The following is a 27823-nucleotide window of genomic DNA, read 5'->3' on the forward strand; positions in this document are numbered from 1 at the left end:
TCTATCTATCTATCTATCTATCTATCTATCTATCTATCTATCTATCTATCTATCTATCTATCTATCTATCTATCTATCTATCTATCTATCTATCTATCTATCTATCTATCTATCTATCTATCTTAACTTGTTTTGGGGTTGTTTAAAAAAATCAGGGCCTTTCAGTTATTTTCAGATCACATGTGTGTGTGATGTTGTCAAGGTACAATTTCATCTTCTCATAGCACGCAGGAATGCATAGCCCTCTTTAATTACACTTCTTCCCAGATCTTAGAGGCTATATAACAGTTGTTGTCATTTCAAGAACTCTCTCATGTTTATTATTATTATAAGGGTTCCCTATTGTTATCGTTCGGATTTTTATTATTATTATTCTTCTTGGCACTTTTCAGGCTAAAAGTGTCTGGAACAGGACAACCACTGGACACATGAATATGGTTGAGGTTAGAACCGATCGTTAGAACCGGGACATCGCAGACATTTCGTGGTTCATCCATATTGATCCACATACGGAGCAGGAATTAGTGAAAAACCGATTAAATTTGACCGGAAGTAGCCGAATGTTCATGCATTGCCGACACACCAGCGTTCGAAAACTACCGGTCGGGTGGTGGAGCGAGATGAGTTTGTGGAGTAACAGGGTTTGTGACATCATCATCCAATTTCTACATATGTGCAGGTTGTGGCTACGAACGCGCATTCCCACCGTGCAAGCTGTGTGGTGTAGACTCCATCGCTCTGTAGTGGTTGCAAACTGTGTGTGTGTGTGCGTGTGTGTGTGTGTGTACATGTGTACGTGTGTGTGTGTGTGTGTATCGCCTTACTTACTTGATGTTGGCGCGGCGTTTCATTTGATATTTTATTCTTTTGCTGTTTTTGTAAATTTTAACACATTCTGTTCACCTCTAACCCGGTACTGTGTACCTCCTAACACGCAAACTGTCGGGGGCTAAAACATATTGCGTGTTTGTGTCCTCACACATGGAGATCGGGTCCATTTTATTAATTTTTTAGTCCATAAAGTTGAAAAAGTTGATGAAATGTCTCTGAGGGACATGCAGTGTTTAATCCGTTTGAATGGAACCGTGTTATTGGGAACTTCCACACTGAGTTATTTCTTTCCACAGAAACACTGTGAGGCAGGACTCCGATGACTACAGGTGGGAGACAGCCACCTTCTAATTTTTAGGATAAAGTCATAACACACAACAAGTGAATCAGCTTGTATTAGTAATTCAGCCTGTAACCAGGACTCACCGCGTCATTACGTCCGCCGATGCTGCTTTCAAGGGAAACTCAGAAAATTTAACTCATTTTAGATTAAATGCTAATGTAAAGACAAGCGTCAGCATGAACTGATGCTACGTTCCATGGGAACTCAAAAATTTGTATTTGGTGTTGATATATATATATATATAGCTGCTTTTTTTTTTTAAATTAAAGATAGATCCATAGATACTTTATTTATCCCCTGGCGGAAGATGCAATTGTCTCAGCAGCTCAATTCAAAATGGTAGGCAAAATAATAATAAAGTAATACTATAAAAATATAAAAAAGAAAATGGCAATATATTGAAAATGTTGAAAATATACAATTAACATAACAGTAGACTGTACACAATAAAAATATAGCAATATACACTAATCCTACTAAACTAAACCAAAACATTTTGAAATCTTAAGCGAGACAATCAACACAGGACATGGATTTAATGATCTTTTGCACTGTGCACTTGCAACAGATGTCCCTGGATGAAGTTCCCAAAAGGCCCCTTAGTAAGTTGAGCAGTGCTGATCCCTGGAGAGGAAATAGGTTGATTGGTCCTTAAAGAATAGAAAACAGGATACAACAATGAATGAATGAATCAAAAATGAAAATGAACACAGAGATGGTATAAACATGCTTAAGTGAAGACAGGAAGTGTTCGGAAATGCCCCTGAGTCAACCTCCTGACACCCCTATAGACCAATCTGCTCCGTCACTTCAGAGCAAGACACCTCCGTACTTATGGTGAACTAAATTATGGATCTTTTAACAACAGGTTTTGGGGCTATTGACAATCTGTATCATGATTGGGCAGATTGTTTCTCATAATATAGCATGACTTGGGGCGCTTCAAGAAGAATAATCAGTTCTATAGTTTTAGGTGGAGGTGAGACCTGACCAATAGTCCATGGTCAGGTCTCACATTGGCCTAAATTAAGTTTGAAAAACACTGGTTGAAACCATTGCAACCGTTTTTAATGTGGGCCGGGCCCACAGTTGAATCTGGGGTGCTAGATAATCATCACGCAAAATGTGAAATCTTGAAAATAAACAGTAGTCCCCCCTGAGATAAATCCACTGGCACTTTGTGGACACATTATTATACAGTTAAGCATTTAGAAAGTGTCTTTGACTGTCTTACGTAAAAATACAAATTCTGTGGATTTTTTAAAAAGTGAAATAAGTTGATTTTAAATGAGAACCGCAGCCTTTTGATGCTCTCCATTTGAAGACATCTTTCCTTGTTTTAAGGACAGTTTTATTAGACTAACTTCTCAGACCAATATTTTTCTTGTTTTAAGAAATTATATCTTGTAATTTTTTCTTTGCTCAATTGTGTATGTATTATTACTTTTTAAAATATTCTTATAATTTTTTTAATGTATATATTTTTTTATTATTTGTGTGTTTATTTATTTGTGTAATTATTTGATTCATTTATTTGATAAATAAATGTCTTGTTATGGTTTGTTAACCGTTGTCATCCCTCGTAATAACAAGTCAAGAACGAATCAATGTATCAGGAGTGGATAGCGCACATTTCTCTGAAATACATGGCAGACCAGACCGCTCCTCTGATAAGGATTGTGATTTTCTTTCTTCCGATATGCAGTGTAGCTTGACAACTTTCTATCATTTGCGGCTCTCTTACAAATGGTTTTGTATTGGATGGGCAGTTTTTTCCTCCCAGGATCTCTCCCTTTACCCGTTAACCTTTCCACAGCTTGTAATTGTCCATTTCGCTGTGGTAATTACGTTGTGTAAGAGCACACGGTATTTAGCAAATTGAAATAATGAAACGTTCTCATCCTGTGGCAGAAATACCAGACGGTGTGCGACATTCCTGGGTGGATTTATCGCAATTTAACGTTACAATTCATTGACAAAATAATGAACTTCATGCATCTGAAGTGCTGTACTACGTACTAGATATTCGCTGTATCATCCAGCGTGCTTCAGTATGTTTAGTTTATGTGTTTAGTATACACTCTTTGATGCAAACTATGGTGACGTACATACTATACATAAATTTCGCGTACTTAATAATGTGTTAGTAAAAGGCCCTCCCATGTATTTATTCTTTACTGTATTTTATGCCTACGTTCCTCTTCATTTTCCCTCGCCCATCTGCTCCCAACATCCCATCTGTCCTCGCCTGTCATTTATTTTGCTTTTTGTTTCTCAAGACATCATCTACACCATCCAAGCCATTTCTTTCCCCTCTTAGATGTTCTGCAGCAAATCACCGCATAGCTATTGCGGTGATAGCTGAGGAGCCATCTTCTCCCCCTTACCTTAACTCTCTATTTCTTTCTGTGCACCTGACGTTGAGTTGAAAAAGCTTGAGGTGGTGGGGAACCTTTCAGAGAGAATTAGGGTTCTCGATAACAAGAAATTCACGGGGCGCCCCCAGCCAATTTTGCATCCCAGCACTGGGGGTCGCAGCTAGCAAGTAAACATCATGCATGAGCAAATTATGAAAGAAGTATATGGCGGTGATTGGGGTATCAAAAATGCGTAATATAGCCCAGATTTGCAAGAAAACTCGAGGTGGTCTCTAATAGTTTTCTTACTTGACCATAGCACTCTTCTGGTCTCCCCATTTATTACAGAGCAAACGGACAGCATAAGCTTTTTATTAGCAATGCAACATGTTGAGGGAAAACACCTACCTGCAGTGTGGAACATAAGATTTCTCCCTTCAAACCCATCCGTTCGAAAGTGTTCAAACAGCATTTTCAAAGGACTCGACATCAAGAGCCTGTCACCTCTGATGCATTAAAGCCTCCGAATCGGAAGAAAACGCAGGGACTTTGAACAGCGTCAATGATGTTTTATTTGTGCTTGAAGGCAACCTTGATATTGCATCACATGAACCTTGAGCTGGGTGTACCTTTTAGAATAAGGCAAATACATAGGGTGTTCAAACGTTTGGGGGAATATTTATCAAGACAATACCAAGATTCAGGTTTCCGCAAGGAATGTTTTACACAGCCTGGGACTTTGATTGGTGTAGAAATGTGTTGGTTTTAGTCTTGTTAATATTGTATTTATGTTTCTATATATTTTGGTGCTCTTCAGTTGTCCTAGGTGGGCAGTTGGGGCGGATGTTTTTGTTTTCTGTATACAAATCATGGAAACCAACTTAAAACCCTAATTACAATAAAATGTTGTATTAACAGCAACAAATTACAACATTTTTTGTCAAGACATTGAGGAAAATGGTGGATTCACTCCTCAGTTCTCCACAGAGTACACAAAATGGTAAAGTAGAGGTAGGGTGTGAAACAACAGATATTGATTCAATTCCATATTCCTTTTGGAGCATATCTGCTTATTTTCCAGGAGAGGGAGTTTAATCTGTGACGTCATCGTGGATTCCCCTCATCAATTCCTTCGGTAACAACAAATGATAAATAATAAATACCATTTCCTTGCATCTGTGTCACATTTCAGCGCCACATCATGGCAAAGACCCGAATCTAACACCAGACTACCGGAGAATAGAATTATTTTGTTGTTCATTTGGCCCCACCCATCAAAATAGTTCCTCCAAGAAGCACCCTTAGCTAACAAAAGTGTTGCAGAGCAACACATCAACTGACAACTTGTAGTAACCTCTAAAGCCTGGTGTTTACAAAAAGCAAAAAGTCCCATTGCCCTTTTACTGTAAACGAGCACTTGCTGGATGACTCTCAACCAATCAAATTACTCGACTGGATTAACTGTTGTATAATCTGTATGTCCTGAATTTAGGTTACGCAAGCTGGTGTTAGTTTGAAAAGAGAACTGGAATCAGCTCCATGTCTGTTTGTCTGTCTGTCCCGCAGGATAGTTTTCAGATTCTCCCCTGATAGTGATCTGAAGCGTTGTATCCGAAGGGGCGACACACACACTCATCATCAGAAAGAGACAGAGATAGATGTTGACTTTCTCAAGCCTCTGGAGTCTGGGGTCTTTTTTGTTTGTTTTGCAAAATTTTCCCTTTTGCTTTGGATTTGCGCCTAAATAAATGGTCTTAGCCCTAATGCAGTACAGTGACGTGTCAGTGTATTTTGTCGACATGTTTTGATTAACAGCGATGTTGTTTTATTTAAAAATACTTCCAATCACTGCGTTGTACTGTAGGTTGCCAGTAGGAAGTGGCACAACTTGCTGTTTTTAGTCTCTAGATTCTTGAAGAGTCAAGAAGCCCTCAAAAACCTGACCATTTTGGTTTGGTTGGTTTTGGTTTGGTTTTCCTGGTATAATACAGAAAGACTGTCTGACAATGTTGTGAGCTTCTCGTTTCAAAAAGAAGATTTAACACTTTTTTTAAGGCTTAAATGTTTTGGCATTTAAGCACAGTGAAAATCAAATTATAGGTGTGTTACATATCCAGAAGAGTCTATCATATTTCTGAAAGGATATTTATTGAAGGAGTAGGTAGAAACTAGTCCTTGTGGTCAAGTTTTTTTTTTTTCAACAAGTCATTTGAGCTGCTGATATAATAAAGGGGTAACGATTATTTTGGAAATTTCTGCCCACCTGCGTTGCTGGTGAATAAAAAATCTTAAGAAAATCAAAGAAGAATCACAATATTAAATGACTTAAAGACAAACCACTAGAACTTAGGTTCTGTAAACAAACTTAGGGAACTTAGGGTATGTTAAGAGTGCTGAATAAGAGGAAGTAGTTTCTGTATGTGTAGTTTCTGTGTTTTCTGATGCAAACAAGTCTGCCTGTGTCAGAAAAGACAGAAACTCGACATTTGAAGAATGGAAATCTATCTATCGACTTAAATGGGAATATATGAGTACAACCACAGAGTATTTGTAGGACACAGCGAGTGTGAGCACATGAGTTCTGCATTTCTGGTTTCCACCGTCAAGCAGGGAAGAGGTAGCATCATGTCAGTGTTGGTGATCTTTAACAAATCCATGGCAATCTCAACCATAGCATAATTCTGAGGCGTGTCATTCCATCAGGAATACGAATATTTGGGCACTCTTTCATTCTTCAGCAGGATAACGACCCCAAAACACACATCATAGCCATGCAAGAGCTATCTGGGGAAGAAGCAAAGTGAGGGACAACTCAAACAAATTACCTGGCCTGCCCAGTCTCCAGCGCCTCAATCCCATCAGAACTTGGTATGGGGCGAACCGGACAGACGAGTCAAATCAACACAACCCTACAGAGATGCTCTACAGAGATGCTCTACATCTCTGGCAGTTGCTGCAGAAGGGCTGGGAAAACGTGTGACGTGTTAACGCCTTCTGTTTGTCAGACAAAGGGGAGCGCTTTTGAGGAATCAAGATTTAGAGACGATTAAGAATTTTCTTGAACATTGCGATGACACTCCTTGTTTGTATATTTTAACATATGTTATCATTTCAGTCAGAGCCTAGACTGGCAACGGGGCCATGCCATAAAATAGTCAGGAATCTATGTGTTATTACACAATTCTATGCCTATACTATTATAATAGTGGCATGAATGAACAAAAATATATGGATTGTAAATTGCAATTATTTGTCCGTCAATTACAAATATTGCACCCCTACAGAAACACCCAGCTCATTGCAACAGGCTCTGATATGCTGTACATCCAGACTTGCTGGGCCTATTGAGTGTTAAAGCATTACTGAATGCACAGCCCGCATTTGAACTATGGCATGCTTGGACTTTGTGACAAAATGGATGACAAAAAAGATGCTGTATGGAGAGCTGGAGTTGGCTGAAAGCCACCCGTTCTTTGTCTCTTGGCACTTGTCCGGGGACATTGAGTGCCTGGTCTCCGTTTCGGGCCAGATTGTGTATAACTACAGGTTTGTGTTGACGGGCGTGTGTGTGTTGTGTGTGTGTGTGCGGATGCGCATTTATGTATGTATGCATGTATGTATGTATGCATGTATGTATGTATGCATGTATGTATGTATGCATGCATGTATGTATGTATGTATGTATGTATGTATGCATGTATGTATGTATGCATGTATGTATGTATGTATGTATGTATGTATGTATGTATGTATGTATGTATGTATGTATGCGTACCATACTTTTGTACTGTCAGATGACCCAAGTCACTATTTTGTGGCTATTATAATGATAACAAAATAAATACTGTGCAATGTGTTTTAATGTTAAAAATAGGTCACAGCAATTTCCAAATTTAAATTCCATCTAATTTTTGCGTGAAAAATGAAAAAAACAAAGAAAATCACAACCTGAGTACTTTACTATCGAGACAGGAACGGCTCTGCTGCAGCTTTTCACTGTCTAAATCCAATTGGGCAAGGCAAGTACTCTATGCATATAGGTGTGTATTTATATGCCACATTTTATACACAAGGGCAATCTAAAGCGGTACACATAAAGCATAAAATCTTTTTCTTCTTCTTTCGTGTTAAAGCAAAGACGAATTAAAGCATAGAAATAAAACACTAAAAACAGATAAAGGACATTATAAAATCACAGCGATAACAGGTCAGTGCAAAGTGCAAATTGAAACAGGCCTACATACTTAAATATGGCAGCACCCACACCCACGTGGTCTTTGGGATTTCAGGAAATTTAGTGGGATATAGATTCAAGATTTAAGATTCAAGAGGTTATTCATCACATACATATACATAGGGTCATACATATATGCAGTGAAATTTCATGACACTGGTGATTACGCACAATAAGCTCCAAAAATCCAAAAAATACTAAAATGTGCGTAATCAACACAAGGTGTTTACAAAGCAATTTAAAACAGGCTGACGTTAGGGCAAACGCTTAAGTCATAAAAACTTTAAAGGAATAGTATGAGTGGGTTAGGGTCAAGGAGTTCTTTGTTAAACGAAATGTTTGATTTTATTGTTAAATTCACCGTTTCCTGGTGTGATATTTTCATTGCTGTACTGCAGTATTCTTTCCAGTGTTTTCACCAAATTGTATGACCTGTGAGGCTGAAGATGTACCGGCTGAAGTGACCCTGAGAGCTCAACGCACTGCAACTTAAGAAAACACATGCAAATAGAAAAAACACAAGCAAATTCCGAGAAACACAACCGCATTTACAGAAAACACAACCACATTAACAGAAAACACAAATACATTAACAGAAAACACAACCGCATTAACAGAAAACACAACCGCAATAACGGAAAACATTAACCCATTAACAGAAAAAACTGATTAACAGAAAACACAACCGCATTAACAGAAAACACAAACGCATTAACAGAAAACACGCAATACAACATTATGGAAGTGAGCCACATAATTGCGGAAGTGAGCCACACCTGATGCACTCATTTATCTACAATAAAATTTATTCAACTAAATTATTTAGTGTCTGTAATTATATATAAGAATTTATACAAATTACAACCCAGAGCCGCAACTATCACGGACAAGTCGAATCGTGCGAGACCACCATGTCCAAATCCTCCAAATCCTCAAATCCTCTGCTTCCTCCGTGCAATTCATTTATAGAAAAAAACAACTTTTATACAAATCCATAGTTTTTATTTAAGCCATTTAAGTGCGATATTCCAAAGAATACAGGTTAAGTTGGTGGGGTGAAGTTCACGAACATTTCTTTCCTTATGGGTGAATGTACTGAACTGAATCACTTCCTGAAACGATCCGTTCATGAGTCAGTTCAGTTGAGTCTCAGGCAGTTGAGAGCAAAGCCCAATGTCCCCACAGCGCACCCCTAATTATAAAAGACATGTCTCGGGTCTTAGTGGCATTTTTAAGAAGAAAAATAATACATTTTACAAATAAAAAGACTTGTCTCTGGACTGGAACTTTTTCAGTTTTTTTTGTATTTGCAGCTGAGCTCCACGGTTTGGATCAGCCTCAACATTTTTCTGAATTATCTTTTCTTCCCAAAAACAAATTACTTTTGAAATATTGGTAGAAAATTAATATTTGTAAAAACCCACTATTTGTGCTTTGCTGCTTTTCGGATTTAGCTCCACCCCTACATTACATTCTTGTCCCCGCAATGTTACTGCTTCCATTCACACTCACCATTCATAGCCGTACCGGCATTTTCCCTGAAATGATACTGGGTCGAGAGCAGGGAAGCTTACAGAACGACTTTTACGGAGCATTAAAACCGGCTCCTGTTCCCACATTCCCAAATACTTAATGTGATGAGAAAGTACACCATATACAATGTATAAAAGTAGAAAATCCTGTATTGTATTGCATCTACCTCCATGTGAATTTCTTTCGATGCTTCGAAGGATTTTTTACTATTTCATCCAGATAGCCTGTGGATGTCTCTCTTTTTAAGTGGGCCAAGTTAATATATGTCTCTGATGTCCCCAAAACATGTTTTCGATTTTTTTTTGCTGAAAATACCACTCAGATACTACAGATTATGCAGAACTCACATAATTTGTGGCCCAAGGAGGAACCTTACAGTGAACCTTACAGTGATTACTATGTAATTATTTTACCTCATTATTTGATACTTTGGCAACATCCCACATTGTAAGATTATATGTAAGACAGAAAATAAGGAAAAGCATAATAGGTCCCCTTTAATCAAATGCGTCAGTATAGTGTGTGAACATTCAGGTGTTAATAATATAAAATATTTCAAGACATGAAAGCACTCAGGTTTTAATTGTACTCTGTCACACACACCACAAGCACTCATGACGACCAACACACATGCTTCAAATGGTGGCTGGAGAAATTAGTTTTGTGATGAGTGAATGAATGAATGAGTGATTCATGTGCGGGGGGGGGGGGGGTTACTCTGTACTCAACGGTTAGATTAAATAACAAGGCCATCTGTTTATTATCAAGAGGCAAGCTACGCAAATTTCCAATGCATTTGCCTGAGATCAACCATATTTCAGCCAATTTCAGCCAGTTCTCAAGGATTTTGTGATTGTTTCATGTAAGCCAACAACATTGGAGCGTACACTTGCATTACCTTAAGTATCCACTATGTAGCGGTGGCTGCTTTTTCATGAATTACACTAATATAAAAACACAGTTATGGCTTTAAACATTGTAGAATAAATATAGAAATGCATTCATGTACCTTTAAATGCTGTCCGTTGGCCAAGTGTATTTAAAGCGAGTTTAGAAGATTAGTTAGATGGCGCGCTGTTAACAAAGTGAAACCTGATTGGCAGCTTTGGAGGGAACGAAGCAGCTTTGAAGCAAAATGGAACATGATTAGCGTAAAAATGCGACAAAAATCTGATTGACTGAAGCCGGCTCTCAGCCTTTCATTTGGTCCCAGAATGCAATAATGTGGCAGTAAAATGTCAACGCTGTAACAGACGGCTCACACCTATAAACCGCTTCAACTCATGTAATGGGTTTTCTATGGACAGGGCTGTGTCTATTTTTATGGGTTTTACGGGTAAACAGTCTACGCACCCCGTTTCATTGAACGGCCTGAGAGAGTGGAGCACGTTGTGTCTAGAATCAGCCTTTTATAGAGCTCAAAATACCACCTCTTACTATGTGTGGTTTTGTGTGGGTATAGCAGTCCCTGTAGCTTTTAGTAGTAACTTTATTTTGCATGCATACCTCATGAGCGCTCACTTGTACAGGAGTGATCCAACCTCCAATTCACACCAAATGCGTCACATCAGCGGTGCGTGGACACTTCAGACACGCTGCCATGTAAATCAATGTTGCATTTCACACCGGCTGTCAGGTGCCTCGTGTCATGTTGGAGGCTCCTGTGTTTATTTATGCCTCAGCTCTATTTTTTCTTTCTTTTTTTGCTTCACGGGCAAACTGGGCCCTAAATTGCCATAGAGGTCCATTCAAAATATGTAATTGGTGAAAATATTTAATTACCAAGTCTGGTATGCATCAACCACATATATAAAATCACTGATGTGTACGCGGATTTCTGAGTTAATTTAATAAACTTATACATTTTACTCCATATCAAATTAAACCTCTATGCAGTGGTGGAAAAAGTAGTGGAAAGCCACACTTGAGTAAAAGTAGACATATCTTGTGAAAAAAACGACTGTTCTCTAAAGTGAAAGACACTCATTAGAATACAACTTGAGTAAAAGTTCTGAAGTAGCTGGTAGTAAAGCTACTTATGTATCAAAAGTAATTGTAAAAGTAAATTCTGTGGAGGGAAAAAAAACAGACTTTAGTTGAGAGGGGTTTTTTTTTTGCTCTATTTTATTTTGGTTGCCAATATTTCCGTATTTTTCGGTAAGCATAAGAGTCACTTCATTCGGTAAGATGCATCTTTCACTCTGACTTTTGAAATTGAAAACATTCTTTGTAAATATGGCCGCGGGTGTTGGTCTCCATTAGTTGTAGCAGGTGCAGGTGCAGGTGAGCAGCATCACAGTTGGAGGAGGCCGTTGCTGTGGTCGTCGCTCTCCAACATGCTGCTCTAGTGGTGGCTCTCTGGGACATGCCCATGCCTGTTCAATAGCAATACAGCCAAAATGAAACTATACAGGCATGCCAGGTCTCCATGACAAACCCAGCCATCCCCGACTCGTGGAAAAAAAAACAATCCGCTTCAACACTTAAAAGTATCCCGATTCCAAGAGAAAACTGCAGATCTGGCAACTCTGAACACAGGAGTGTGTTTGTTAACACTTGGATATGACCATTGAATCGCCAACATGAACCTTGTGATAACTGGCTTTCACACTAACATCATTGGCTACAAGTCTTTCTCAGATTTTATTTTGAAGCGAGTAACGAACATGTTCAGGAGAAATGTTTTGGAGTAAAAGTATACTTTTTTGGGTCTAACTGTAGCTAAGTAACAGTAAAAGTTGACAGAAAAACGGTAACTTAAGTGAAGTACAGATACTCCCAAAGAATACTTAAGTACAATCACAAAGTATTTTTACTGTTACTTTATACCACTGCCTCTATATAAAGAAAATATTACCATTCCAGCAGGAAAACAAATATCAGGGCCAGGAATAGACTTTAGATTTTACTTCATACTTGGGAAGTAGTTTTATAGACTTTATTGGTCTGGTATACCATACATGTCGGCAACATGGAGGACAGTGGAAGGGGGGGACGGTCTCCTTGCTGCTTGGAGTCAACTATGTGGGGTCTCTAGTCAATCTGACTTGTCAAGCAATAGATTTTTGTAGTAGAGAAATCTGTACATTTATTTATAGGGTATTTTTAAGCTATTAATGTTTTTTTAACAAATTTACAAGGATATATCCATTGCATCTTTTTCTTCATTTAATAATCGAACCACAAATATCTGATAACAAAAAAGAACCATAAAACACTTTATTACAGAAACAGATCAATGAATACACATTTATACATTGTGAAAATCTCTCTGCATCCTCCTCCTCTGGTTAATGGGACCAACCCACCGCTGCCTTCCCTGTGCTCTCCTTCGGACCCACGGAGAAGAACCGGCACCGCATTCCTCCTGTTAAAAGCCGCAATGAATTTATAGATTATTACTCATTCCAGTGATAAATGTGTTGTGTTCAAGCCAGAGTGTGAAATGCTGTGTGAAATATAAACAATGAACGCTAAACTCCCAAATTAATCCAACTACATTAATGAACACAAACCAAAGATTCACTTTAACCCATTAAAGGTCGATACATTCCACAATTTGTAGTTTCAGTAGAAAGTCTGGAGAAAGCTGCTTTCGGTAGTGCGTCATACTGTATATAAAATGAAGACTCGACAAACTGCGAGACGTATGCATGACGTGGAGCTTTTGGTGTGAATTGGGGGTAAGACATGCGTCTATGATTATTTTATTTGTACCAGTCACAAAGCGCTTAAGGACCAGCGGTTGTCACGCATATCCATCCTCCTCCTCACCACCAAACTGGAAGTGGCTGAGATGTAGGTAGATATCGCTCTATATGCGACTAGTATCGCGGCTACTTAGCTGCATGAAAAGTCAAGCTCTGCAGTAGTCTTTAGTTGCTGCGCTGATCGGCAGAGGACAAAAATTATCGCTATCATTCATGGGGTGTGCAGGTTTTCTTCGTGTTGTTCAGTCAGTTTGTTGTTGGAAACCACGAGTCCTGTTCTCTTGGCACTCTTCTTCAGGTTCGTCTCCGGTTAATTTAACATTACGTGCGCTCACATTACCAATTGTAATTACCATGAATTGTTGGTCCTGGCGATAATGGATTCAGGAAGGGAGCTTGAATCTTTTCTTTTCTTTTTTTTAAAGAGTAAATTTGAATAAAATGGCAAAATGGCGAGTCGTTCACAGAGCTTTATTATGCACTACCAACCAGACACTGTAGCGAATTCCCCCCGATCCATAAAATGTTCTTCTTATTTCATATTTTTTGTTACATTATATTTATATTCTAGACCTTGTACATTTCAAAGCATCCGTAGTCCAGTATGCAACCGTTGACAAGGTGATCAAGGTCCATCAAAAGTGGAATAATTCGAAACAGAAGTTTGAAATATTACTGGGTATTAATGTTTAAAATGAGAGTAAATCCCACTTATGACTGCTTTTGTTTATTATTTGTGAGCCCTAAACAACATAAGTATATGTCAGGCTTTTATTTGCCGTGGTAATAATTTTATTGATATGTACCTTTTTTGTGTGTGATTCTCTAGCCACGTTTCTAGGGGCTTTCATAAAAAGACAATGCGGCCAAATGCTTTGTTTGAATGTGGCTACAGGGTCAGCTCTAGGGCAATTCAAACTGGGGACCGGGGGCTATTGGAGCTTTTTTTTTTGTTGTTGTTTCTTTTTTTTGACTGGCTCATTCACTTGACTCAGACATTGTTGCTCGTCATTCGTTTTTGTCCGAACGATGAACACACACTTTGGTTTACAAGCAAAGGTTCTTATTTTACACTTTTCTAATTAATTAAAAGTGTCTTTATTTTGTATTATTATTTTTGATATTATTTTATTAAGGCCTCAAAATTAAAAGTGTCTTTATTTTGTATTATTATTTTTGATATTATTTTATTAAGGCCTCAAAATGTCTGCTACTGTAGCCTGTGGCTTACAATACTGCACAATACTGTGTACCATAAAAGAGAACGTCGTTGCTCGGGTCTGCTCATATCAACACGATTCTCCATTGTAGGCAGTTCTGCTAAGAGAGCATCAAGGTTTGCAAATATTTATAATGAATAATGTCCTATTTAGGAACGTCCTTATTAGAAGTCTCTCTTACAAGATATAATGTAGCAGACAGATAACATAGGCCCATAGACTACAGGTGGGTAAGCTCACACAAAGCAGAGGCAGACGGTGGAAGGACAGTTAGGTTTATATAAAAAAGGAATATTATGTACCATTTCCAGACATGTCAGTGTTTTCTCACAGTGCCTGAATAAATATACATGATAACTATTCCTTTATTTAAAGTGCAATACATAATTAATACATCAAACAAACAAACAAATTCATAGCCATTAAAAACAGGGTTCTACTTTACTGCTATGTTACCTTTTGTTTCTCTTGTGGAACACTATCCTACCCTTCATCTTTTTGATTTACTGATTTGTTTTGCACTCTCTCTTCATCTGTCTGTTCACCCCAGGTTCCAAATGTTGAACATGTCCACCCCCAGCGAGCTCAAGTCTCCCTGCGTGACTCGCAACGGTCTCGTCAAGCTGCCCCCCAGCCAACCCAACGGCCTGGGCAGCGCCAGCATCACTAAGGGCACTCCTGCCGCCAAGAACCGTCTGTGCCAGTCCTCCTCTGTGCCATCCATTCTCCCCCCTTCTCCTTCCTCTCTCCCCTACCACCACCACCACCACCACCACCACCACTTGGACCCCCTCAACCCAGCGGGCATGCCCCACTCGGCGGCCTCCCTGCTGGTCCCTGACCTGGACCCAGGAATGCCCTTGGTGGGCCTAAAGCCGACCCTACGCCAGCTGCCTCCCCTCACACTCCCCAAGCCCCTGCTGCTGGAACGGCAGCTGGTCCTGGACGAGAAGCTCTTGAACCGCCTGCTCTGGTACTTCACCACGGCCGAGAAATGCATGCTGGCCCAGGTGTGCAAGATGTGGCGCAAGGTTCTGTACCAGCCCAAGTTTTGGGAGGGCGTGACCCCCATCTTGCACGCCAAGGAGCTGTACGCCATGCTGCCCAGTGGAGAGAAGGAGTTTGTCAGCCTGCAGGCCTTCGCTCTGCGTGGGTTCCAGTCCTTCTGCCTGGTGGGCGTGTCAGACTTGGATATTTGTGAATTCATTGACAATTACCCGCTGTCCAAAAAGGGGGTCCGCTCCGTCAGCCTCAAGAGGTCCACCATCACGGATGCGGGCCTTGAGGTGAGTTGAGGGTGGTGGGGGGCAGGTGCTTGGAGGGTGGGATGCATTATCACCTTACCTATCAGCCACATCTCAGCCTAAGCCTTGTGGAATATAATCTCTGGACACCCAGTCCAAAATTCACATTGTTGATCAGCACTGGCAATGTTCTTTTCCACTTTGTTTCCTCACTGTATTGTCACAAAATAGTAAATATTAAGCTATGAGTATGAGTACTGCTTAATGCTTGCAAATGTAAAATTTTTGTTTCATAGTTTGTAGTATATTAGCCTACTTGATTGATGAGGTTATGGTTACATGCTATATTTGGTAAAAGTGAAATTTAAACAATTTTGTAATACATTAGCATCAGGTCTAATACTAGCCCCCAAAGTATGGATAGAATTCTGTGTCACAATGGAAATGGAAAAAGATGAATAAAATACTACAATCCACAAATCTATATTAACAATTAATTTTTAAATGCTAAATAAAAAACAGACAGAAATACCTCTCGATCCATTAAATTTGTATTGATTTTATTATATATTTGTAAATTGAGAGAGAATTTCTTCCATATAGAAACATCAGTGTTGGATGTGAAAAAGTGCTAGATGGGGATGTTTTAGATTATTTTTGATGCAACTATAATAATAACAATAACAACATGTCTAAAAATACAGGAAATCAATGTATCTTTTTAAATGTTTACCTGCGTATTTATTCATCATATCAATAGCTCGGTTCTTTGAAGCTTTTGAAGCGCTCAGAATGCTGCTCATACCTGCTGGTTTCCTATTCTGGGATAAGTAGTTGGTTGCCATAGAGAAGGCTGATACTGTCAGCGGAAAAATCTATATATATTTTCCTACACCAGGGGTGTCGGCAAGTTTTACAGTTCCAGGGATAAAAGCAGCACAGTTGCAATGACACTTAGTTGAAGTTTCATTATTTAAACCCCCGGTAAATAATGACTGGTATTCAAATACAAAACGGGCCTCTTATAAATGCCGGGTGTGTGGTCTACATGAACAAATATAAGTCTGCTTCAAATAAAGACCAGGAAAAAAACTGATTGGAGTTGCGGTGTTGTTCCGGTGTGGAGCTCTGGTCCCAAATGAAGTGAAGAAAAACATTGTGTTTTTATTGAAGATGTATTTAATTTACTCCATTTCCTATAGCTGCGTAGCAGATTGCAGATCGCTTCTTGGGAAAATGCCCCACTATGAGTGCTCTCACTCTCAATTCCCCCGTCAGCTACAAACCACAAGTGCGACTTTTAGTGTAGCTACTAGCTCTCTTTTTTCACCATACATGTGTTTGCATGGCATGACACCCAGATGGAAGTATGATTTAAAATCCATACTAAAATATGATCAAATATACTTATTAATCAGAGGGAATTAGTATAAGTTAGTATAATTAGTAAAAAAAATGTTATATAGTATAAGCCTGCTTCCAGTAATCGCCTGGGTACCCTCTGTAGTTGAGGTAAATAAAGGCCCCGGTCACTATTTGAGGAAATATGGTAAGTATAAAAAAAGTATTAAATTGTATTCATTACTTCATACGTATTACTTATTATGTATTCTCAACATTATTCTCGATCATGTGAATTTGATTCTACCTTCTTTAGGACTTCAGTACTGCTGAAGGTTCTCAATTTTTCCATGTCTGTGCGTAGAAAAATAGAGCTCTGCAAGCTTTTCAGGGGAACGGGAACCAAGATTCAAGATTTGAATGGAGTTGGTAATACTATAAAAACGCAAACTACACGAGAATTGCCCAGTACAGTGACTGCCATTTTCAAGTACTAGTAACCAGTTCACTTAAATGGGACCTATTATGAAAAACTCTAAAAACTTTTTCAGTGCTTGTGCCCATTCATTTGGGTCTCTGATGGGCCCGCTATCAAACAACCTGTTAAATAAGAAAACCCAGTGAGTTTCTTGTGAGCTGCCTACTTCATAAAACCTGATGAAACAAGCCGCTCAGATCTTTGTCTCGTTCCTACGTCACATTGAGACACATTAGAATTAGAACTGCCACCATCTGAGTAACTCCACCCACGGCTTGACAACTGCCACGCGCAGCGGGGAACTGCTCTGTTGGCATCACAGACCAGCACAAATCTTTAAAAAGAAATAGGAATTAATACTAACTATCAAAACTGCAGATGAGGGAAATTTAAGTATTTAATAAATAATTGTTCTCGATTCTAGATATATTTATTTTTATTCTAGATACATTTTTTTATTGTATATATATTTATTATCGTATTTATTTTTTTTATATGTATTGTGTGTTGTAGATGTATTTATTTGATATTATTTTATTTTCCGACATTTACTAATTGAACGGAACAAAAAAGCCCTGTGCGGTGTCCCCCACAAGCTTGAAGAACAGCAACAAAGGTCGGAACAAACTTAAATTATAAAGTGGGAAGTGTGAAGATTCAGCAACTGGATTGCTTATTAACAAATACAAATGTACACATTTGTTCAGAAACAGAGTTTGGTGGACTGCTAAGTTGAAATCAGTGAATGTTTATGTACGTCATACATCATCTCACAGAACTGAGGCAATAAATTCCGGAGCGGCCATGGGGAGCGGCAGCATTTTCATTTAAAGCAACACACACACTGAAACAGAGCGTCATGAACAGGAGGGATATAGAGGCATGTTGGCTACAATGCATAATCTGAGTGGTATTTTCAGTAACACACTTCAAAGACATGTTTTGGGGACCTTGGAGACCTTTATTAACTTATTTAAAAGGAGCCCTTTAAAAACTCACTGCTTACTTATAGTACTTGCTTACCCTTGCTACTTTTGTTTTCTAAAAGAAAAAGACAGTGACGATCGCATGTCGAAATTATGTATCAAACCAAGCAGTCACACATTCAGCACAATCTCCACCTAATTTAGTTCCTGTACTTTGGTGGAAAAGCAGTTATAGCCTCAACATCAACAAGCGTAACTGTTACATTTGGAATCATTTTATTTGCTCAATTTTATCCAGATTCAGGTTCCCAGCATTTGGCTTACATTCAATTTGTGCTGTGGCTATGCAATGATTACTGCAGCTTCTCACTGTGCATAAATGAAGTTCTGACTGACAACTCTTAGATTTAATTTGAAATGATCTTTATTCAGTTGGCATTGTTCGAGTTTTGGCGTCTGGGCTGCTCATTACTCCCGGCGAGTTGTACAGCAAACATAGGCATAGTTAATGAGCTAGAAATATTAGAGTGATGAGCACGAATCCCCCCGTTGGATAGAAGAGTGTAGCCCAACAGGTGGATGCAGGGGAGGTGGAGGGAGCGCGGCAGCGAAGCAAGCAAGCAGGCAGCGAAGCAGGAAGCAAAGCAGGTGGGGCAGGAGGGATTGGCAGCTTAAATAGCATGTGGCGCCGTCGAGTTGTCTGATAGAACTAGCTCCACAAGCTACGCTTCACTCCAATGGGCGAAACGTTCAACCCTTTAAGGAAACTCACTGGAAGTAAAGCGTTCCGCCAGGTTGTGCAACAGCTATAAATGATGGGAACAAACATTTTTACAAGGCCTGGATTGAAAGATGGCAAACCTATCCTTTAATACAAACTCAATAACTTTTTCTTTGTACAGTATTTTCACGATTAAATTCAAAGCTTAAAGGAGAATAATATAATGAGAATAATGATACATTGCAGTTGACTTCAATGTAAAGTGCTGGCACGGTTGTTGTTTAGCTATATTTATCTATATATATATATATATTGTGTCTTGGAATTCTTGAGTCTTTAGTCTTATAGTTTTTGATCCTGTTGTTTCTCCAAACCCACAGGTCATGCTAGAGCAAATGCAGGGCCTGATGCACCTGGAGCTCTCAGGCTGCAATGACTTCACAGAGGCGGGCCTATGGTCCAGCCTCAATGCGCGGCTCACCTCGCTAAGCGTTAGCGACTGCATCAATGTGGCAGACGACGCCATTGCGGCCATCTCCCAGCTTCTGCCCAACCTCTCCGAGCTCAGCCTGCAAGCCTATCACGTCACGGACACCGCCATGGCGTACTTTACCGCCAAACAGGTGGGGGACCGGCTGGGGGACAGGTTGCCCCTGAATTGGGGATCTAGGTAGTGGAGACACTGGATCATGCATAAGTTATCCCACAAAACACACAAAGGGAGAGTCGAAATTATTACATAATTGTTCTGAATGACAATTTTTAGATCAGATCCTTTTTTGACAAAAAAGCAGGCTCTTTTGTCGAGCAATGCTTTTTAAAGACTTGTACATCTGTCTGGGATTCATAAAACATTGCGTTTTTCCACTATAGACAATACCATTATTTTAGCTACTGTTCATGCTAATCAGTACACATAGGATTTCCATTTTCACAGCAGATGTTCTTACGATGTGAGGGACGCTGAATCTCTCAGCTTTGTTGGTGCTTTTCAATTTGCGCCTTTGAACAATACATTCAGTGTTATCAAAATCATTGGGCCTGCCACAAATTTTTTGGTTGGATTAAGTTAAAGTTCATTTATATAGTGCTTTAAAAAACCAAAGTGCTTTGCAACAGTGGTTGAAGAGATGCATAAATTGTTTCAGCACACACATTTTCTTACATAGCAAGATATATGTATATTGTAAATACTGATAAATTGTAGCACAATTTCCATTTGAAACAATGCAAATACCAAAAAACTGAGGAAGAGGTAAATCACAGTTGTATGCAAGGGAGTAAAAGTATGTTTTAAGAAGATTTTTGGAAACTGCAAATTAATCAGACGATTTTATTTTATAAGGCAGAATCCGAGCTGAAAAAGGCTGGACTTGATAACTGAGTTGATTTACTTCTCAAACTAAAGAGAGCCATCAAGAATCACACCCAGATTTTTACGTGAGACCTGGTCAGAGGAGTAAAATGTAATTCTTATTTTGGTTTATTTAGAGAAAATTATGAACCATCCTGCATTTGTCTTGTAAGCAGTCAATCCGTTTTCTTATTTCAACCAGGCTTATGGATTTGAGTGGGGGATATATTGGTGAGTATCATCTGGATAACAGTGAAAAAAAAAAATTATAAAAAAAATTATAGTTATAATGCTAAATAATTTTCCTGAGTGGAAGGATATATATATATATATATACATATATATATATATATATATATATATCTCCCTATATTATAGGGAGAACAATATTGGGCCCAAGATTGAGCCCTCGGGGATCCCCAGATTAAATTCTTGTGGGAGTGGAAGATGAGTCGCAGTGACAAGTTTCTCCTCCGGTTCAAGGCCACCATTTCATCCCTTTATTTTATCCACATAACATGTTTTTTGAAAGTCAGGGTGGCTTTTTTGGTATTTTAGATGATCTCATAATTTTATATTATGACTATTATGTGTGTTTTATGATTATTATAATGTGATTAACACATTCTTAAACTGACTTTCTATAAAGTAACTTCAAAGACAACCATAAAAGGTTATCACCATTGGCTGTGCACTTCTCAGCATCCATTGGGATCTTGTATCTTGTTCTTGACCTGACATAGTAAATACCTTAACCTATCAATTTCTGACCTGATACCAAAACTTTACCTCCTCTAACCTTATATCTAACCTTGACCATCTCTATTCTGATGCCTAACAGACTCAATAACAATACTGCAACAAACGGTCAGTTGATACAGTTAAGTATTCAAGTATTCAAGTTGATACTTAGTTATGTATCAAGTGTCGACATATTGTCGTAGTTATGGTCATAGTTCATACTGCATTGAGTAAAATTCAAATTATAGCATTTCTCACATAATGCTGTCCGACCCCTCAGGGCTACACCACCCACACACTGCGGCTTCACTCCTGCTGGGAGATCACCAACCATGGCGTGGTCAACATGGTGCACAGTCTCCCCAATCTGACGGCCCTTAGTCTTTCCGGCTGCTCCAAGATCACGGACGATGGAGTGGAGCTGGTGGCTGAGAACCTGCGCAAGCTCCGCAGCCTGGACCTGTCCTGGTGTCCCCGCATTACGGACATGGCCCTTGAGTACATCGCCTGTGACCTCCACAAACTGGAGGAGCTGGTCCTCGACAGGTGTGTGATATAATTTCTGATTACAGCAGATAATTGCGTTGCGTTTTTTGCCATGTCCATAACATACATGTGATATCATCTTTATCTGGGGTTCCAAACTTTTTCATGAAATGACCCCTTTGGCAGCTGAAGTGAAGTGGGGAAAAAAATGTGCCGGTACTCCATTCACATGTTGGCGGAGGGGGGGGGCTATTTAAGCCGGAGATCGCAGCTCGAGTCAGAGCCCAGCCCAGGAGCAGATGGAGGTGTGTCATGACAGGGGCTACTCTCTTGAGTGTGTGTGGGGATGGGGGTTTTACCTGTTGCTCGTTAGACCAACCAACGAGCCACATGTATGCAGCCACTCTGATCCCAATTAGCTCGATCAAGGTCAGGTGTGGCTGCTCAAACCATACCATCCCCACACCACATACCCCCGACACCAAACCGAGGCTAATGACATGGCCGACCTGTTGTGGGGGCTGCTTTGAAGGGTGGCCTGGTTGCTGGGCTGCTGGATGGTCCCGGCAGTGGCTGCAGGGCGTCTTTGGACTCTGCGTCCCTTCCTCGTGCCATAGAGTCCCTATTCAGGTGCCAGTGTGGCAGTTTCACCTACCATGTGCCACCCAAGTGTCTCTCAGGAGCGGGTGGAGGTGTGTCATGACAGGGGCTTTTCTCCCGAGTGTGTGTGAGGTTGGGGGTTTTACCTGTTGCTGGTTAGACCAACCAATGATCCACTCTGATCCCAATTACCTTGATCCAGGTCAGGTGTGGCGGCTCAAACCACACCCTCCCCACACCACAATGTCAACTTGATCATTTCACTTGAGAGAGCATTTTACAATATGTCCACTTGATTTGTCCACTTGAGAGGGCAGAACAGAGTAAGGGCAGCTTGGGAGAAGTGCTGGTATGCAAGAGAAAGTCACGGTACGTCAAAGAGTAAAACGTAGAAGTGCCACTACTGCGTACCGGTGAGTACCGTCCCACTTCAAACACTGCTTGGCAGACTAGGATCTGGTTGAATAATTTGAAAAGACAATTATTGAGGAAAATGTACTCAAAGTAGTCTCCATTTAAATAAATAAATAGAGAAATTTAAGTCATGAAATGTGAATTTAGTTACAGAAAATAAAAATGACACAGGCGTAATTTCAAAGTCTGTCAATTTTCTTCATTATATCCACGACACTCAATAACAAATCTCTTACTTGAAATGCACAATTTTAGGTGATAAAACAAAATATTTTGATTGTACAAAAAACATAGGTTTTTGTGTGTGTGGGGGGGGGACTGAAAATGTGTCCCATTACACATGGTTACACACAGGGCTTTTTGGTTTTATTCAGTTAGTGAATGGAGAAAATGCATTGTTAGGAATATACAGTATATATAATATACTAATAATTATAAGGGGGGGGGGTCCGGCCCCCATAATTCAAACTATGCCAGTGTGCAATGCTGATGAGAATCAGTAATTGATCAAAGCATATTTTATGTGTTTTTTTTTAAGATGTGTGCGGATCACAGATACAGGCCTGGGCTACCTGTCCACCATGTCCTCTCTAAGAAGCCTGTACTTGCGCTGGTGCTGTCAGGTAATGTGCACACATGCAGATATACCTGCAGACACAAACATAAATGCATACATACATGCATAAATACACAAGACATGTGTGCATGATGTAGAAGTTTTAGAATTTGTGTCATAGGGAGACATTGGAAATTGTTACCTGGCTTGCTCACTTAACTGTGTTTTTTTTAACATAACAGCTTTTCTAACGTACTATTTAACTTTCCTGAGACAGTAGTCAGTTTCACTGTTCTTTTCAAATATTCTTTGATGTTTTGGCAGGACTTTGAATGTAAGGGAATGGAATGTAAAGTAACCTTCAGGGAAAACACCAAAGTCACTGAATTAGAAATCGCTGTCCAATGACCTCTGCTAGAAATGCATTTTTGTTGCATTTTGTCAACCACGCTGCAATGTCTAATTTTTTTAACAAAATAGTCAGGGGGCTACAGTGGCCTACAGGGGCTATAGTGGCCTTGGTATTCGTGTTTTTGCGAGACCGCTCATAGGGGTGAATTCACAAAAGGATTGCACAGCCTTTGCCGCCACTAATCCTGCGCAAATAACACACAAAGCAAGCGTGTTATTCACAAAGCATCTGCAAACGGTGAAATGCACCGCTAACTTGTTTACCCTTATTATAGAACCCAGAATCGCGATTGTGGCGCATCCCCTTGCGGCCGCCTGCGCAAGCACCGCATGTCGATTACGCACATTTGAGTATTTTTCGAGCTTATAGAGCTTGTGCGTAATCACCGGGTGTCATGACATTTCACTGCATATATGTACAACCGTATGTGTATGTATGTGACAAATAATCTCTTGAACTTGAACTTGAACTTGAACTGCGCTGCTAAGCTAATTTTGCAGGTAATTAAATAAGGTAATATGCATACATAAAAGTTCTGCCTAATTTCCATCAACACATCACGTCTGCCACCAGGGGAGATAGAACTTTGGACCACTGTTACACACCGTACAAGAGCGGATACAAGACCGTTTCTCTCTCTACTTTCGCAAAATCGGATCATTCCGCTATCTCGTTACATCCTGTTTACAGACCGTGGAATGGTAGTGACGAGGGACGTAAAGCGGTAGTCGGACCAATCAGAGACCGCACTTCAGGAGGCTGTTACTGACGTAGACTGGGACAAGTTCCAATCAAGTTCCAGTGACGTCAGTGAGTTTACGGAAGTAGCTACGAGCTTCATAGCCACGTTAGCAGACAGCATCATTCCCACGGTGAAAGTTCGGATATTTCCTAACCAAAGGGGGCCTAGGTGAGATTGCTGTTGATCGTCTATAGTTCACCTTTCAATACAATAGTCCCCACCAGACTGGCTGTCAAGCTGGGGGAGCTAGGACTGGGCACTCCGCTGTGTGCCTAGATCCTGGACTTCCTCTCAGCCTGGCCCCAGGTGGTTAGGGTGGGGAGGCACATGTCCAGCTCCCTCACCCTGAACACAGGATCCCCCCAGGGCTGCATCCTCAGACCCCTACTGTACTCCCTGTACACACATGACTGTGTGGCCAGGTCCAGCTCCAACACCATCATCAAGTTTGCTGACGACACTGTCCTGGTGGGCCTGATCAACGACGATGATGAGAAGGCCTACCGCAAGGAGGTGGTTGACCTGTTACTCTTGTGCCAGTACCACAGCCTCCTCCTGAACGTCAGCAAAACTAAGGAGCTGATTGTGGACTTTAGGAGGGGATTACAACCAAGGAAGAACGCGCCGTTGATGATAAATGGGGCTTCTGTCGACAAGGTGAGCAGCTTCAAGCACCTGGGGGTCCACATCACAGAGGATTTAACATGGACTACACACACAGACACTCTGCTGAGAAAGGCGAGGCAGCGTCTTTACCACCTCGGGCAGCTGAAGAAATTCCGGGTCTCGGTGAGGATCCTCAAGTCCTTCTACTCTGGAGCAGTGGAGAGCATCCTGACAGGCAACATCACTGCCTGGTTTGGGAACTGTACTGTTCAGGACAGGCAGGCCCTGCACAGGGTGGTGTGTTCAGCCCAACGTACCATGGGAACTACCCTCCCCTCCCTGCAGGACTTACACACCAGGAGGTGTAGTAGCAGAGCCCACAGGATGATGAAGGACACTCATCACCCCGACAACAGACTGTTCCAGCTGCTGCAGTCGGGCAAGCACCTCCGCAGCCACACAGCGAGGACAGAGAGACTGAGACGGAGTTTCTTCCCACAAGCCATAAGAACTGTCAATGCTGACCTCACCAGGGGTCCTAACAAAAAGCACTGAGACACTCACACAGGCCCCACTGCCTTACTGTACTGTATGTAGCATACTGTACTGCAAGTTACTGTATCACTGTTCTGGGTTACTGCATACTGCGCTGTATTGCTGTTCTGTTCGGTGTTACTGTATTGCTGTGTTGTACTGTTGTATACTGTACTGGATATCTCCATACACACTTTACTCACATACACTTTACTGCACATATCTGTATATACAAATAGCCTATCTAGCCCACTCTGTATTACTTTTTGAGTCTTATTTTATTTTTTATTTTATTGTATTTTATTTATATTATTCTATTAACTAACTGCATTACGTTTTAGGAATCAGTTAGTTTCAGTTAGTTAGCTGGGTAGAAATTAGGTTAGCAATTTTGTTTGGTTTAGAAACTATTGTGCATAATCACCGGGTGTGTTGCAAGACATTTCACTGCATATATGTATGAACGTATGTACAGTATACTGTATGTATGTGACAAATAAACCTCTTGAAATTTTGAAATCTTGATATTGTAGTATTGACCAAAATTACCTAATCCTTATACACTTATTACACTCAGGGACCAAATGAATTAGGCCGAGTAAAATAATGAATAGATAAACTTTTTCCCCTCAATGACATATAAATGTCTTCCCTGAGCAGTATTTGTCATCTCCAAGCTACCAATTCATCCCTACACTTGTGCATATACTGTAGATACACACACACACACACACATACATGCACATCAACACAAAAACATTGGATATCCCAAATCTCTACCATCCATCCGACCCCTTAAGCTGTGATTGTAATATGTGGCACACAGCTGCCATTGGCATTGAAAAACTGGGACTGCCCAAGTGTTTTTCAGTAAGGGAAGAGCATAAAAACCAGGATGCAAGCAAATTTCCTCAAAAATGTTTAAAAGTTGTGACTCCTGTCTGCACTAAGTTGGGTCTTAGAGCGTGTGGGTTTCTGTGTGTGTGTGTGTGTGTGTGTGTGTGTGTGTGCGTGTGTGCGTGTGTGCGTGTGTGCGTGTGTGTGTGTGTGTTCAGGTGCAGGACTTTGGGCTCCAGCATTTGTTTGGAATGAGGAGCCTCCGTCTCCTGTCTCTCGCAGGTATGCACTTTTTCTCCTTATGCTCCTTTTGTACTCTTTTATACTCTCACTTTCTTTTTCTCCATACCATCTTTTTTTGCATATCTCTAATCTAGTTTTTAACCTCGAAATTCCCTAATTTGCCTTTCATTTGAATAGGATGGCTTTTGGCTCCGATTTCCTTTCCTGAGTTTCTGGAATGGATTCGGTCTCAATTTGGAAAAAAGATAAATGTGGATCATGTTCACCCAAAATACATATTTATTTTCACCTATGTGATGAGAATGTGATTATTTAAGACTGATAATTCATAAAACAGGAAAGTATAGAGCAGTGGCGTAGTAAATGCGTAATGAAGACCCTCCATTATGCAATTGGACCCAGTTGGAAAAGAGGTGCCCTACCTCATGCTGAGCAAAGAGCAGAAAGCTGTAGATCACATGTAGACGAATACTTCCGTTATCTCTCATTTATTGTCTTCATTGTACTTCGATTGTATGATGTGACATTTTCCCCCTGCCTCTGCCTCTGCCCAACCCAAACCCCAACACCCAACGTACCATCCAGGCTGTCCCTTGCTGACCACCACAGGCCTGTCAGGGCTGATCCAGCTGCAGGAGCTGGAGGAGCTGGAGCTCACCAACTGCCACGGGGCCACAGCCGAGCTCTTCAAGTACTACTCCCAGCACCTCCCCCACTGCATGGTCATTGAGTAGAGAACTAGACCCCCCGACAGACAACCAGGGGCCCCCCTCCAACTTCAACTCTCCTTTCTCCCGATCCGCACTCCCTTTCGTCCCTCTCTTGTTTGTTCTCGTCAGAAAAAACGAAATAACAACCAACGATCCGCCATCCCCCCCCCCCCACCTAATTCTTCATCTTCGTGGGAATCTGTACTTCAACTGACCAGACAGAAAGACGGACACATAGAGAGGCATGGGGTGGACAACAGCTGGAAACATCCAAAGTGTTCCTTCTCTTGGGGGACGGACGCAACCGGAGCGGGGGATAAAGAAAAGGAACACCTCAGTGTGACGTCACAGTTCAGCATCTAAAAAAAGTTGTTATTTTAAAAAAAAACATTTTAGGAAAGCTGTTGGTGAAACGTTTACAGGAAAAAGTTTGCTGGGTTTTCGTTTTCTTCTTGTCATGGCGGAGGAGATTTGGAAAAATTCACCTAGACCCCCCCACATCTTTTTGACATTGAAGGAGGTCACAGACACTGAAAAACAACTTCAGAAGATTGACTCAACCCCCTCGACCCCCGTTACAGGCACGGGGGGGGTCAAAAGAAGATTTTTTTGGGGGGGGGGGCCTATGACACACGCTCATAGGCGTGACA

At 40.5% G+C, this 27823-nt stretch overlaps 1 protein-coding gene across 1 annotated transcript; it reads left to right on the forward strand.

Annotated features, from left to right (window-relative positions):
- Positions 1-14785: 14785 nt before the first annotated feature.
- On the forward strand, positions 14786-27197 carry fbxl16 (F-box and leucine-rich repeat protein 16; the record flags this gene model as incomplete). The annotated part of the gene is made up of 6 exons (XM_080009780.1): positions 14786-15514; positions 19319-19561; positions 21314-21579; positions 23072-23156; positions 26439-26502; positions 27049-27197. 6 exons carry the CDS (start codon positions 14786-14788, stop codon positions 27195-27197), a joined length of 1536 nt encoding a protein of 511 aa, XP_079865906.1.
- Positions 27198-27823: the final 626 nt, after the last annotated feature.

Source organism: Zeus faber (genome assembly GCF_960531495.2).
Source record: "Zeus faber genome assembly, chromosome: 11".
In the NCBI taxonomy this organism is placed as follows: Eukaryota; Metazoa; Chordata; class Actinopteri; order Zeiformes; family Zeidae; genus Zeus; species Zeus faber.